At 40.2% G+C, this 13,703-nt stretch overlaps 1 protein-coding gene and 1 pseudogene across 1 annotated transcript; one reads left to right on the top strand and one right to left on the bottom strand.

The window, feature by feature from the left end:
* LOC111404462 overlaps nt 1-8,891 on the top strand; it is a 13,086-nt pseudogene extending 4,195 nt beyond the window's left edge.
* A 1,585-nt stretch (nt 8,892-10,476) lies between these two features.
* On the bottom strand, nt 10,477-13,057 carry LOC111403394. The gene is made up of 4 exons (XM_023031892.1): nt 11,997-13,057; nt 11,709-11,903; nt 11,468-11,559; nt 10,477-11,386 (listed from the first exon to the last, which is right to left on the bottom strand). The coding sequence occupies exons 1-4, from the start codon at nt 12,771-12,773 to the stop codon at nt 10,678-10,680; spliced, it is 1,773 nt and encodes a 590-aa protein (XP_022887660.1). The 5' UTR covers nt 12,774-13,057; the 3' UTR covers nt 10,477-10,677.
* Between the last annotated feature and the right edge of the window lie 646 nt (nt 13,058-13,703).

The raw sequence follows: 13,703 nt of genomic DNA, 5'->3' as shown, positions 1-13,703 counted from the left end.
CCGGCGCCACGAGGAGCACCTCTTTCAAAATATTAAGTTAGATGCCCCTACATTTGATGGTTGTCTAGATCCTAGTGTATTCAATCAATGGATAAGGGATATGGATCGCTTCTTTTCCTGGTATGGGTTCCCTGAAGATCGAAGGGTACAATTTGCCAGTTTGAAATTAATTGGCACAGCTCAACTGTTTTGGGAAAGTGTTGAAGACCTCCTAGAGAGGCGCCATGCTCCCCCTGTTGGGAATCGGGATGAAATAAAGCGTTGCCTTGAAGAAAAATATTTACCTCAATCTTACAGGGGCAACTTGTTGGATCAATGGAACGCACTTACGCAAGGCAGTCGACCTGTGACCGAATATGTTGCTCAGTTTGACGAGTTTCGATGAGATGTCAGGTCGTTGAGGACGAAGTCATGACTTTGAGTAGGTTTAGGCAAGGCCTACGGGATGATCTTAGATGTGAGCTTGTTCTTAGAGGTGTCACCACTCTTGACCACGCCTACTCTTTCGTTACCGTACAGGAGTCGTAGTGACTCTCGCACTACAACCTCTTTTGCATCCACTCCATCCCCTAAGTCTATTCTAGGACCTCCTCTTTCTAATACTACCCCTACATCGGATAGTAAAGGTAGATGTTTTGAGGTTTCAAGAACGTCCTCTCGTTTGCAATGCTTCAATTGTAAGGGTTTTGGTCACATTGCTTCTAAGTGTCCTAGCGGAGCCCTAGTTTTGGAAGAGCGTGAAGGTATAGTTGACGAACCACTAGAGGATCAAGTGTATGAGCCTAAGTTAGAAGAGTTTGATGACTTGGAGGATAGTGAAGATACCTTTTTAGGTTGTATCCAGGCTAGTCCCCTTATCCCACATACACCTAGAGTCGGTGTCATCCGTTGTACTCTTACCCAGCCTAGGAATGTCGATGATTGGCATCGTCATGCCATCTTCCACAATTACGTCAAGATTAATAATAAGGGCTGTAAAGTTATCATGGATAGTGGCAGCTGCATTAATGCGGTTTCGATGGCTACTGTATCCCATCTAGGGTTGAAGTTTGTTCCTTACCCTCAGCCATACAGCGTCTCTTAGGTTGATACCTCTTCCATAGCTGTCGAGGAGCGTTGTTTAGTCCCTATCCAGTTTCTCGAGTATAAGGACCATATATGGTGTGACGTTATTTCAATGGACGTCGGGCACATCATCTTGGGACGACCTTGGTTATTTGACCTATATGTAACCATCTATGGTCGATCCAATTCCTGCTCCTTCGTGTTTAATGGAAAGAAGATTCACCTTAATCCACTGCCCCCAAAGCTTGCTGGCCCACTGGAAACGAAGAAAAGTGTGGAACGAAAGGGATTGCACATCATTACTCCTACGGAGTTTGAGCGTACACTTGTTGGTGACTCAATTGTGTTCGCTTTGGTGGTCATGGAGGTTCCATCCCACTCCACAATAGAGAGCCCTGTTGAAGTCCCGTCGGTCCTCCAAGAGTTTCGAGACGTCTTTCCGGAGGACCTACCTGACCATCTACCTCCACTAAGGGATATTCAATATGCCATAGATTTCGTCCCAGGGGCATCCCTCCCAAATTTGTCTCATTATAGGATGAATCCTACCGAACACGCTGAGCTTCAAAGGCAAGTGGATGACCTTCTTCACAAAGGATTCATTCGTGAGAGATTAAACCCGTGTGTTGTCCCCGCCCTATTGACGCCCAAAAAGGATGGTTCTTGGAGGATGTGTGTGGATAGTCGCGCGATCAATAGGATCACGGTGAAGTATCATTTTCCCATTCCTAGACTTGACGATATGTTAGATATGATGGTTGGTGCCACAATCTTTTTGAAGATTGATCTGAAGAGTGGATACCATCAGATTCGAATTCGCCCAGGTGATGAGTGGAAGACCGCATTTAAGACAAAAGATGGTCTTTATGAATGGATGGTCATGCCTTTTGGGCTGAGTAATGCGCCAAGTACCTTTATGCGAGTAATGACACAAACTCTCAGACCTTTCATGGGCAAGTTTCTTGTTGTCTACTTTGATGATATCCTCATCTATAGTAAGACTAAGGAGCAACACCTTGACCACCTCACACAAGTTCGCTCCACCCTTCGTGCAACTAATCTATATGCTAATGTCAAGAAGTGCTCTTTCTTCATCGACACAGTCGTTTTTCTGGGGTTCATTGTCTCTTCGACAGGGGTATCCGCTAACCCTGCTAAGGTTCAGGCGATTATTGACTGGTCTGAGCCTAAAGTTATTCATGACGTCAGGAGCTTTCACGGCCTAGCTACATTTTATCGTCGCTTTATTACGGGGTTTAGCACTATTATGGCGCCTATTACGGAGTGCATGAAGAAAGGGGAGTTTCATTGGACACAAGAGGCGGCTAGGGCCTTTAAGTTAGTCAAGAAGCGAATGACGGAGGCCCTTGTCTTGCGTCTTCCCGATTTTTCCAAAGTCTTTGAAGTTGAATGTGACGCCTCCGGGGTAGGTATAGGCGGAGTCTTAAGTCAGGATCGTCACCCTGTTGCCTATTTCAGTGAGAAGTTAAATGAGGCCAAACAGCGGTACTCAACTTATGATAAGGAACTGTATGCAGTGATCCAGGCTTTGTGCTATTGGCGCCACTATTTGTTACCCCAGGAATTTATCCTTTATTCGGATCACGAGGCCCTCCGTTACCTCAACTCCCAGAAAAGATTAAGTTCTAGGCATGGTTGTTGGGTCGAATATTTGCAGGCCTATTCATTTGTTTTAAAACACAAGAAAGGTGTAGGAACTAAGCAGCTATGCGTTAGGTTGTCGTGTCTCCCTTTTGTCGATCATGAGTGTCAAGGTCATCGGTTTTGAAAGACTTAAGAAGGATTATGAGGCGTGTCCCGATTTTAAAGATATCTTTCTTGATTTACAAAGGGGACAATCAAGCGCCACAGATGGTTTCCGACTTGAGGAGGGTTATCTCTTTAGAGCCAATAAATTGTGCATCCCTCGAACTTCAGTGCGAGATTTCATCATGTGGGAAATTCATGCGGGAGGGTTAGCCGGTCATTTTGAACGTGATAAGACCATAGAGAAAGTTGAACGTCAATTCTATTGGCCTAGCTTGAAGAAAGACGTGGCTAAGATTGTTAGTACTTGTAACACTTGTCAATTGAGTAAGCAGAAGAATCAGAACACAGGTCTATACACGCCTCTCCCTGTCCCTAATTGTCCTTGGCAAGATGTCAGCATGTATTTTGTGTTAGGACTTCCACCCACCCCAAAGAAGCATGATTCTATTTTTGTGGTTGTCAATCGTTTCTCAGAGATGGCTCATTTTATCCCCTGTAGCAAGACGTCGGATGCATCCAAGGTTGCCATGTTATTCTTTAATGAAATTGTCAAATTGTATGGGGTTCCCAAAACCATCGTGTCTGATAGGGACGTTCGTTTCACTAGCCATTTTTGGAGAACTTTGTGGCATAAGATGGGTACCAAATTAAAATTTTCTACGGCCTACCACCCTCAGACTGACGGTCAAATTGAAGTAGTTAATCGAAATCTTGGTAACCTATTACGTTGTCTGGTCCAGGAAAACCTTCGAAATTGAGATTTGATCCTTCCTGTAGCTCAAATTGTGTATAATAGCTCCATAAATCGTTCACTAGGTATGAGTCCATTTGAAGCCGTTCATGGGTACAAGCCTAGGAAACTGTTAGATCTCATCCCTATGTCCCCACAGGCTAGAGTGTCAGTATCAGCCGAAGCATTTGCACAACATCTTCGTGACTTGCATATTGAGATCAATAAACAACTTGAAGCTAGTAATGCAAAATATAAACTCCAAACTGATTTACACAAACGACATATTGAGTTGGACATTGGGGATTACGTTATGGTTCGCATTAGGTCAGAACGGCGTCTACATGGACATGTCTCTAAATTGCAAGCTCGTAGTGCTGGTCCTTTTAAAATTTTAAAGTAGGTTGGTCCAAATGCATATATTGTTGACATTCCACCACACCTTGATTACCACTCTACTTTCAATGTTGAGGACCTTGTAGCTTATAAAGGCCATTTCATTCCCTCAGATGATCCTTTGTCATCTCCTTTTGTGGACCTTGATCCTGATTCTTTGGCCCCTTCTAATCCACTACCACCTCGCACAGCACACAAAAAAAATTAATGCTATTTTAGATGAAGAAACTGTGTTCACTAATGATGGAGAGGTTCAGCGCTTCCTTGTTCGTTGGGTTGGTCGACCAGATTGTGACTGTGCATGGATCTCCAGGGAGACACTACAGCAATTGGATCCAGATTTATTAGAGTTTTATCGGAGTCAGCAGGATCTTCATTGGCCCAGATCGTCTCCCGTCCACCCGAGCGGAGTTGGTGAGGACACCAGGTTCAGACAGCCACTGACGCATTTCTACAGACGCCGGAAGAAGCTTGCCCAGCCACTTAGCCTATGGTTGGAAGATTGACGGATGCCTATGATGATATAGCCACTCGACAGGATCGAGTTTTCTCTCCCACCCCAGGAGAATTGATGAGAACATCCCAATTTTAATTATTTTGGTCGGACTTAGGTTATTTTATTTTTTATGGACTTGTGTATTGGGCTTGGCCCTAGGTTTGCAGTAGTTTCAGTACTTAAACCTATTTTACATTGTTATTTTTCAATTGATAAATTTGATTGAATAAAAGTTTGGCTACAGCCCCGTTTCTCCTCTCTGTGTTCTTCCCCAGTTTTCCCCCTCTTCTCTTCTCCTCCCTTCTCCTTCTTCTCTCTTTGTTATTCATTCTACATCACGTTCTTCATGCATTGCGACTACTCAGTAAACTAAGTGTCGATGGACAAGAGTTGATGGTATAAATTTTGTTTCTCCGCTATTGCTTTGTATAAATCTTGCTGAGCAATTACTTTATGCTACTTGTAGCATTCTGGCGGATAAGAGTTTTGTGATTTTATTGAACATTGAATCAATATCTTATGCTGCAAGATAAAATTCTTGGGTTAATTGTTTCAGTACAAAGATTTAAAATCTTGGGCTTGATATTTCTACATTTAAATTACACGTGTCTGCTGCCTGCTGTGTTGGTCTCCCTTCACATTGTACCTTTATCTATTATTATGCTTCCATTCCATCTTTATTTAGCTCGCTATAATTCATTTTGGTTTGTCAATGTTGATGTTAATTGCGCATTACTGATGCACCCTGCTATCCCTCCTTTCCCGCTCCTGTAAAACAAATAGGGAAGAACTTTTGTATGACTGATATTTTGCACTTGTTACATCTCCAGTTAAATGTTAATCAAGCAACTCGGGAATATCTAAAACAATATGTGGAGAAAAAAGTAGAGAATTCAAAGAACATCAAGGAATCAGAAATTGAAGGCGTTAAAAAAAGGAAGAAAGTGCATCAGGTGCTGAAAATAATGACACTTTTAAGTCCTCTGAAGAATCTCAGAGGCCCACATCTGATGAACAAAAAAAGGATGACAGTGAAACAGTGAAAAAGGAAGATACTGATGCTGCACAATTTGACCTTGTAATTGATGAAGATAGAGAAGCTGAACGGGAGGCCATTGAGAAGCTTACTGGCATGATAGAGGAGAGGCTGAAGAACAAACCACTACCGCCTCCTCCCCCACAAATGGCTGTTGATGGTTCCAGCAACTCAAACTCAGAGCTGCCTTCTAGGTCACAGGATAGGGAACCAGAAGGGGATGCAGTGAAAAATGGTCAGTGTACTGCCCCCCCCCCACAAATGGCTGTTGATGGTTCCAGCAACTCAAACTCAGAGCTGCCTTCTAGGTCACAGGATAGGGAACTAGAAGGGGATGCAGTGAAAAATGGTCAGTGTACTGCATATTGGAAGAATGAAAGTTACGATGCTCATTCAATTGCCTTGGTCAGAATGTTTAATTCTTTCAAGTCTAACAAAATTTTCAAGAAACACCATTTACATGCTTCAACTTCATTTTTGCAGATTTATTAGAGGACAAAAATGAAGATGACAAAACTGCCAAAAGCAACCCCTCAAGTGAACATGATAGGACTGAAACTGGGTCACCTGATCGTAGTAGAAAGCATGATAGGAGCAGAGACCGAGATCGTGACCTGAAATGCGAAAAGGAAAGGGAACTTGAAAGATATGAGAGAGAACGAGAGCATGAAAGAGCCGAGAGAGAGAAGGATAGAGAATATAGGAGCCGTGAAGATGATCGCAGATATAAAGCACGTGAAAAAGAGTGGGAAGCTAGGGAAAGGGAGAAAGAACACTGGCGGAAGAGAGAGAGAGAAAAAGAGAAAGAGAGGGCACAAGAACGTAAGTGGGAAGTTGCTGACCAAGAGCATGATAGTGATGATGGATATGGGAAAAAGAGAAAATATAAGACTAGTGATGATGAGAGGAAAAGGAGACAAAGGGAGAAGGAAGAGGACTTGGCTGATAGATTGAGAGAGGAAGAAGAGATTGCAGAAGCTAAGAGGAAAGCTGAGGAAGAACAGCAGAAAACACAGCAAGGGGAGGAATTGAAAGTTATGTCTGGTCAACCATCTAATGGACTGGAGAAATCTATTTTGCCAGATGAAACCAATCTTGAAAACAAGGTTAATGTTGTCAATCAGACCTCTGATAGCAATCCTACTTTTGGTAATTACACCAGTAAGTCTTCTTGCTTAAGTGCATGAACATTATTCTACTCACTCCATATTGTTTCTCATATTACCTGGCATTTCATAATCAGGTGATGGGATTTTACAAAATGGCATTTGGGATGAAGATGTCACATCATCTAATGCTGCATCTGAGGCACGGCAAAACATCAATGCACCTGCTAAGAAGTTAGGATTTGGTGTTTCGGGGTCTGGAAAACAAACTGCGGTCCCTTCTGTATTTAACGAGGATGAGGACGAGGACATGCACATGGAGAAGAAGATGAGACCTCTGGTTCCAATTGATTACTCAACTGAGGAACAACAATTCTTTTCTGAGACCCCTTCGACAAAATATGGCTGCAGCTGCAGAATTTGCAAAGCGCGTTACAACAGCAAATTCTAAAGAGGAGAAGCCTCCTGTGGAAAAAGAAAAAGGAAGACGGTCTCATGAGAGATCTAGCCAACGAGATCGAGATAAACATGAAGAAGAGAGTTATCTCAGCTGCAAAGAAGGCAGAAAGGATAATTACGACAAAGAGAGGCCACATAAAGTGAAAACACCAGAAAAACAGAAGCTTTTGGATGCTAAACAGTTGATCGACACAATACCAAAGACCAAAATGAGTTGTTTTCGGACGAGATAAATTGGGCAATTTATGATCAGGTGATTAACTACTCCTGTCTAAACTTTTAAGTTCATTTGTGCGTACATTTTTAACAATGCTTCTTGTGATGTAATGGCTTTCATATAATTCTTTTAGGGCTCTCATTTGCTGGGTTTTTGATACCCAATAAATCTCGGGCTATGATGTTAACGTGGGTTAATATTATTTCATAGGCATAGGTCGATGAATGAAATAAGTCCAACAACCAGGTCCATGAGCTACACCTGGCCCAATTGTATTCCTTATGGATGACTTGAATCTTGGCCCGTTTATCCCTTTAATGGCCCAACATAAAGCCTAACCCTAGAGTATATATTTGGTTATAACCCTAGCCACTTTGATATGATGATTGTGTGATTTTGAGAGAAGAAATAGTGAATCCCGGCTGCCCCCCTTTTGTGTGAGAAAAAGGTGTCCAGAACGTTGGTATAACGTGTGTAATTGGTGGTTCTTTCATAGTATACCTTTGTGGTGTCTTCTCCTAGCCTTTGTGGCGATAAATCATCATCCTTTCTTGTCCTACGTGGGTAAGATTGAATACCAACCAAGGTGAATCAATCGGTTGTGGTTTGGAGCCGTTTGGATTGGTTGTTGGTAGAGAAAGGTATGTTGGACTGAGCCTGGAAAATCGCCATTTGAAAATCCTTTTGAGAGAGCTTCCGCAACATCAATAATGAATGACTTTCACAAGCTATATATATACTTGAACTAACTCTATCTTAGGCCAGACCTTGTTTCAAGAGGATTGGGTTTTCCTGGAATTTTCTTTGTTTTCACATTTTAACATTAGAACTTGGCTAGAAATGTTTCTTTCAAGTCTCTATGACAGGACAAAAACAACAAGATCAGAAAGGACTATAGAATGGCAACACTAAAATCCAAAGCACTGCAAAGTTCTAGTATTCTCACTTCAAAATTGTTAATTCCTCCTAAATTGGGTCCTTAAAAGTGAAAGATGGATTCTTGGACCTCGTAGTTTTGTTTTGCGTCACATTTTAATCTGTTCATGTACATGAATAGGTGTTGTTTTATGAGTTAGAATAATTTCACTAGATTGTCATGTTGTGGATTGATATTCCTAGGAGGATAGATGGAACATATGGGTTTAACGAGCTAGAATAATAATAATTCACATTATCTTCATTTCTTCATATTGTGAATTGATAAAAGTTGTATGTTCGTGAATTTCATAGAATGCACTGCAATAGAGAATGAGACCATGGATATCAAAGAAGATCATGGAATTTCTGGGAGAAGAAGAGGTTACGCTCGTGGACTATATTGTTTCCGGCACTCAGGAACATGTTGATGCAGGTGAGATGTTTGAAAGGCTGCAGAATATATTGGATGATGAAGCCGAAATGTTTGTGCTTAAGATGTGGAGGATGCTCATCTTTGAAATTAAGAAAGTCGAGACCGGCCTAGCAATGAGGTTGAGGTGTGATCTGATCTCTTTGAGTTCAGCCACTCGTAATTTTCTTGCCTTGGAGATCATTTTAGTTTTTTATATTTGGCATCCATTATTTATTTTCTTGTAGTATGGAGTAATGGAGGAAATTGTTGCCCTTTTTTGAAGATTTTTTTTTTGATTACGTTGTACAGATGCTGAGTCAAAAAAAGCTTCAATTAGTTTAGTGATTAAATAGTTCAGAAAAAACACTTGAAAGGTTGCACAAATTTTAGTAAATGCCGAAACATTTCAATATTTGAGTCTTGAGAAAGGCAAGAAAGAAAAGCAATAGCAGCAGTTGCACAATAGCTAGCATTGTAAGATTTCCGAACTGTTTGAAGCATTATGGGATTATTTTTGTTTGCCAAATTGTGGTTTTAAATTGAAGTGGTTTGATTTGAAAAAAAAAAAAAATTCAAAATTGCATTTAGTGATTTGATTTGAAATTTGGTTATAAACCATTTAAATCAAACTGTGTACATACGTGATAATTGGACATTTCGTTCAACCCAAGCAAATGAACTTAAAATTCTGCGCATGTTTGGTTAGTGAGCATTATTAGACAACTTTTAAGGTCTTTTAGGTCCTTAATTAGTCCAGTGTTCACTGTTCAGTACAAATCTATCATTCTAAGAAAACATATCATCAATGAATTATATTACCCAAAACCAAGACACAAGTCTAGGGGCGGACCTGGGAAGCTGCAGGGTCAATTGATCCCCAAGTTTTTGAAAAAACCTACACTATAAATGTATAATGCAACTGATGGTTTCAAACTCAACTTTATGCCTTGGTCTCTCTTTCATAATCCGCTTACTATGAATTGTCATTACCATTTACGGTTTACGCACTATTTAAAAGTTTGATTGTGATCCCCCAATCAAAAATGTTTGGATTTGCCCCTGGACACGATAGAACCATTGCCAGACGAACCAGTTAATACAAAACAAATACAATCCCTGCAGTCTCCGCATGTTGCAACAGGACAGTTTTGGGAGCCAAAATCATTAACGCATGAAGACACACCTATCGATACTTTTGCACTCCCAAATGATCAAAGAATCAAAATGATCGGGTACCTGTCCTTCGGATCCTGTTCCAACAACGTCCCATAAGGTTGATTTCCATAACTTTCCGTTTAAAGCCTGAATTCAGATCCTTATAGTACTCGATCACAAGAAGTCTAGAAAATAAAGTTTAATACATAAGCACAGTACTGACAATAAAATAAAGATTGGCACTTTGTCTCAGTCCACAAGCATCTTGAGGATATATAACTTTGGTTAGAACCCGTAAAACTGAAACAAGGACACCTGCAATCCGTAAACAATAGACAAATAACTTTTGCGTTTCCCTCACAAAAATGAATTTTCATTAGAATGTGTGTGTAAATAGCACCACACTGCACCACAAAGGCATGTAATTCGGCACACACCGTCTTCTTAAGATGCCTAGAGGACACTGTCTTCTTAGACCAAAAGGGAAACATGAGACAGCCATTAAGGAACATCACGACCTACAAGCACCCCCAAAACTTGTTCCAAGTCCAGGCATTTTTTTAATTAAAATTGACCTGAAATCCACCTTAACTTGATAGTCCTATAATGCCAAGAGTATGTTGTTATGACAATAAGTGCAGCAACTGAAGTTAAGGCCTAGGTGGGAAAACAATGTTTGGTTTTCATCTAAAATAACTTGAAACATAAGATCAGAATAGGAATCAACCTGTGAACAATCCTGATATTTATAAAATAAAATTCTTCACACAACATTTGTAAAAGAACACAAATTTTCAAGCCGTATTTGATCTATAAATCCCTTTCTAGATGAACCTAGTGATCAAGGGTTCTTCATCTAAATCCTAAACTTCAAGCGGTATTTGATTGATAAATCCCTTTCTATATGATCCTAGGGATCAAGGGTTCTTCATCTTAATCCTAAATTTCCTGGCTATATGTGCAGCTCTGGGATGTACTGGCCTCTTAATCGGATAGCTTTGTTCCACCTCTATCCAATTAATCACCTTCAAAATTAGTGATTGTGGAACTTTTCGAGCATCGGATTCTCCTGTTCCTTTAGATTTTTGCATACCCTTTTCCAATGCTTTCTCTAGAAATTCCATAAACCAATTTCCAGCTTCAGTTTCAATCTGCTTTCCCAGTTTGGTGGTATTCGATATGCTGCAAGAAGAAGCCGGTTTCATGTTTTCGTCATTTTCAGTTTCAGCTTCAGGGACTGCTCCCTTATTTTCTAAACTCGCCTTCTGGTTAAGATTTGAAGATCTCAAATGTTTTCCCAAAATCATCTGCTGCTCGTTTCTTTCAGGAAAAGTTGCCATTGATTTGTAAAGCGCGGATCTTCTTTTTGATGCATTGGACTCCAGTTTCTGTTGTTGATCTATTGAATTGTGGACTATTTCATGTAAAATAGAGCCATCTTCTTCATGGTATTTTCCCACGATTTTCTTTGGTTCTGCATTTTTTGTTTGAACCATTTCAGTTGCTGCTTGAACAGACACCATTTCAGCCACCGCTTGAGTAATTTGGCTGTGAAACTCGAGAAACTGATCGAAACAAGCTGCAGGGGCTTCTGTTTTAGCCGATTTTGTCAAGTTCGAGAACATCCTATGAGCAACAAAATGAGATTAGACGAGTTTCCATAATTCATAAAAAAAACAGAGAAGGGTTTAAGGATACAATTTGTACTTGAGAGAACGAACAATATTTTCAGTTGCTGTAGCATCTCTCAGTGCTTGAAGGGCAATCTTCTGCGCTATTTCTCGCTGTTGCACCGCTTCCTAATACACATCAACAACAAAGAGTTAGTATTAAGTTGTAGTCCAACCTACCAAACAAGATATATATGATGTTTTTATTCTATCTTTAATATCATCGAGTACTGTCTAATACACATTGCGAATGTGCTATTAAGGAATCAAGGGTTCACCTTTCCGAGCATGCTAAGCTTTCCAGGTAAATTCATGGGAAGACTGGTATTCGGGGAGGCCGAATAACAAGGTTGAGATTGTGATTGTGAAGTCATCTTTGAATTCGAGTCACTTTGTGCATTTGCTGTAACAGTGGAAGAAACTGCAGTATTTGCATTCCGCAAACTCGGAGGTGGAGTTGAACTCTTTTTCTCCTGAAAAACATAGAGAAGTGGTATTCTTTTCAATTTTCACCATTTTGGATACAGTATTAATCTAAATATAATTTAAGGGAAAGGTGTACCTACAGCTGTGTTGAAGGGACATTTCAAAATCCTTTGTTCTCTATCACAGACACTTTTGCTCCTTGAATACTTGGACATAGAGGGTGTTATACAACTTTTCCTAATCAATGGGCTTTCCCCTTTAGTCTCCACCATTTTAGACAAAATCGCACCACCAACTGACGACCTGAAAACTCCACCCGCGCTTCCATCTCGCTGTGTTCTCCCTCGAATCATTGGCGATATAGGAAAATTACCAGCAAATTTCACAGCACTAGGTGGCCTCTCTTTAACCGGTGTACATTGATCAAAATCCAAAGGTACCGGTTTCAAAACACTTGGCGAGGAAATATTCTCACCCCCATTAGGCCCAATTCCCCAAGAACCCCTTCTAGGAGCTGCGATTTTTTGTTCACTTTTCTCTCCCTTTTGTCTCAATCCCATCAATGGTTCCGGCGTTCCCACTAATGGGTGCCTCCCCGGAAGTGGCTTGGCGCCCTTAACAATGGGAACCGGCGATCCGGGCTCCAATTTGTCAACATAAATAAATTGTCCCAATTGCATTTTGTTGCTTAGAACAAGATCATCTTGCTCGAGAGGTAAACTAACATAAATTGAGTGCGAAGAATCCGATACCTTGATGTAGAACCCATGTTTTGGCAAAAGATTCTTTTCATCAAGATCTGCAGGAACTATATCAGTAACCTGTAAAAGTGAACTCCTGTGCTCACTCGTGGGCTTCACCCCTGTATTCACCCCATTCAGTAGCTTCAACAAAATTCCAGGAGCCAACGCCGCCATGATCTTTGTCAATTACCCAGAAAACAACAAATCGAGGAAATAAAGACGACAAAAAAAGCAGAAAACAGACGGATTTTTCTGATCAAGAAACCTAGAAAATGGGGGAGGGGGAAGCCTGCAGCTTCTAATTTTGAAGAAAAAGTATTTTTTTCGATCAAAATAAGAAAATTGTAAAAGAACGAAACTTATATTTTAGAATTTACATTTATTGAATTCACGGTGAATTCATGTTTACAAGAAGGTTTTGCGAGTGGTAAAGATTGAGAGTGGTGTGGCCTAACGGTAACCAGGAATAAAAAGATATTTGAATATGGTGAATTGAAACGTTGCAAACAACAACGGTCATATATGAAGGTGGGTCCGGGTCATACCTCACCGGCCACGTCATTAAGTTTTGAAAATGCGGGCCATTTTTGCTTTGCTCGGCAAAACTAAAAGCGATGATTAGAATTTATTGTGGTTCAAGAATGATTGAATGCCGCTTAGGCCCTGTTTGTGGCACTTTAGCCCCGTTTGATCCTCATTAAATTCAATTACATTACATTCCATTTTTCTTTCTCCTATTTTCAATTATACAATTTTTCATAAAATAATATTACACGTAAATCGAAAAATATTAATGGGGTCAAACAGGGGCTTAATTTCAAGAATTGGAGTATGGAATAGTGATTGATATTGAAATGTATGGTTAAAAAAGAAGAATTTTTTTTATTTATGTGTAATATTATTTTAATGAAAAATGTGTGGTTGAAAATGAGTACTGAATTTGAGAGAATGGTTGACAAACAAAGACTTAGTGTGCTTTGTTGACGTGATCACAAAAAATTATGTCATCCTAATGTCTTACATATTTATAATGAAAATGGAGTGAATTTCTTTTCGATAAGGTCTCGTTTGATTTTTATTTTTATCAAAATATATTTTTTTCTA

Source organism: Olea europaea, chromosome 11 (assembly GCF_002742605.1).
Source record: "Olea europaea var. sylvestris chromosome 11, O_europaea_v1, whole genome shotgun sequence".
NCBI classification, from domain to species: domain Eukaryota; kingdom Viridiplantae; phylum Streptophyta; class Magnoliopsida; order Lamiales; family Oleaceae; genus Olea; species Olea europaea.
The sequence above is the reverse complement of the archived record's forward strand: the minus strand, read 5'-3'. Positions and strand labels throughout refer to the sequence as shown.

Bases quoted from the DNA above. Each gene is read 5' to 3' on its own strand.
- LOC111403394 (XM_023031892.1), bottom strand. From the start codon at position 12,773: ATGGCGGCGTTGGCTCCTGGAATTTTGTTGAAGCTACTGAATGGGGTG. The intron at 11,904-11,996 runs GTAGGTACACCT...TATGTTTTTCAG, and splicing joins AATGTCCCTTCAACACAGCT to GAGAAAAAGAGTTCAACTCC. The intron at 11,560-11,708 runs GTGAACCCTTGA...GATGTGTATTAG, and splicing joins AGCTTAGCATGCTCGGAAAG to GAAGCGGTGCAACAGCGAGA.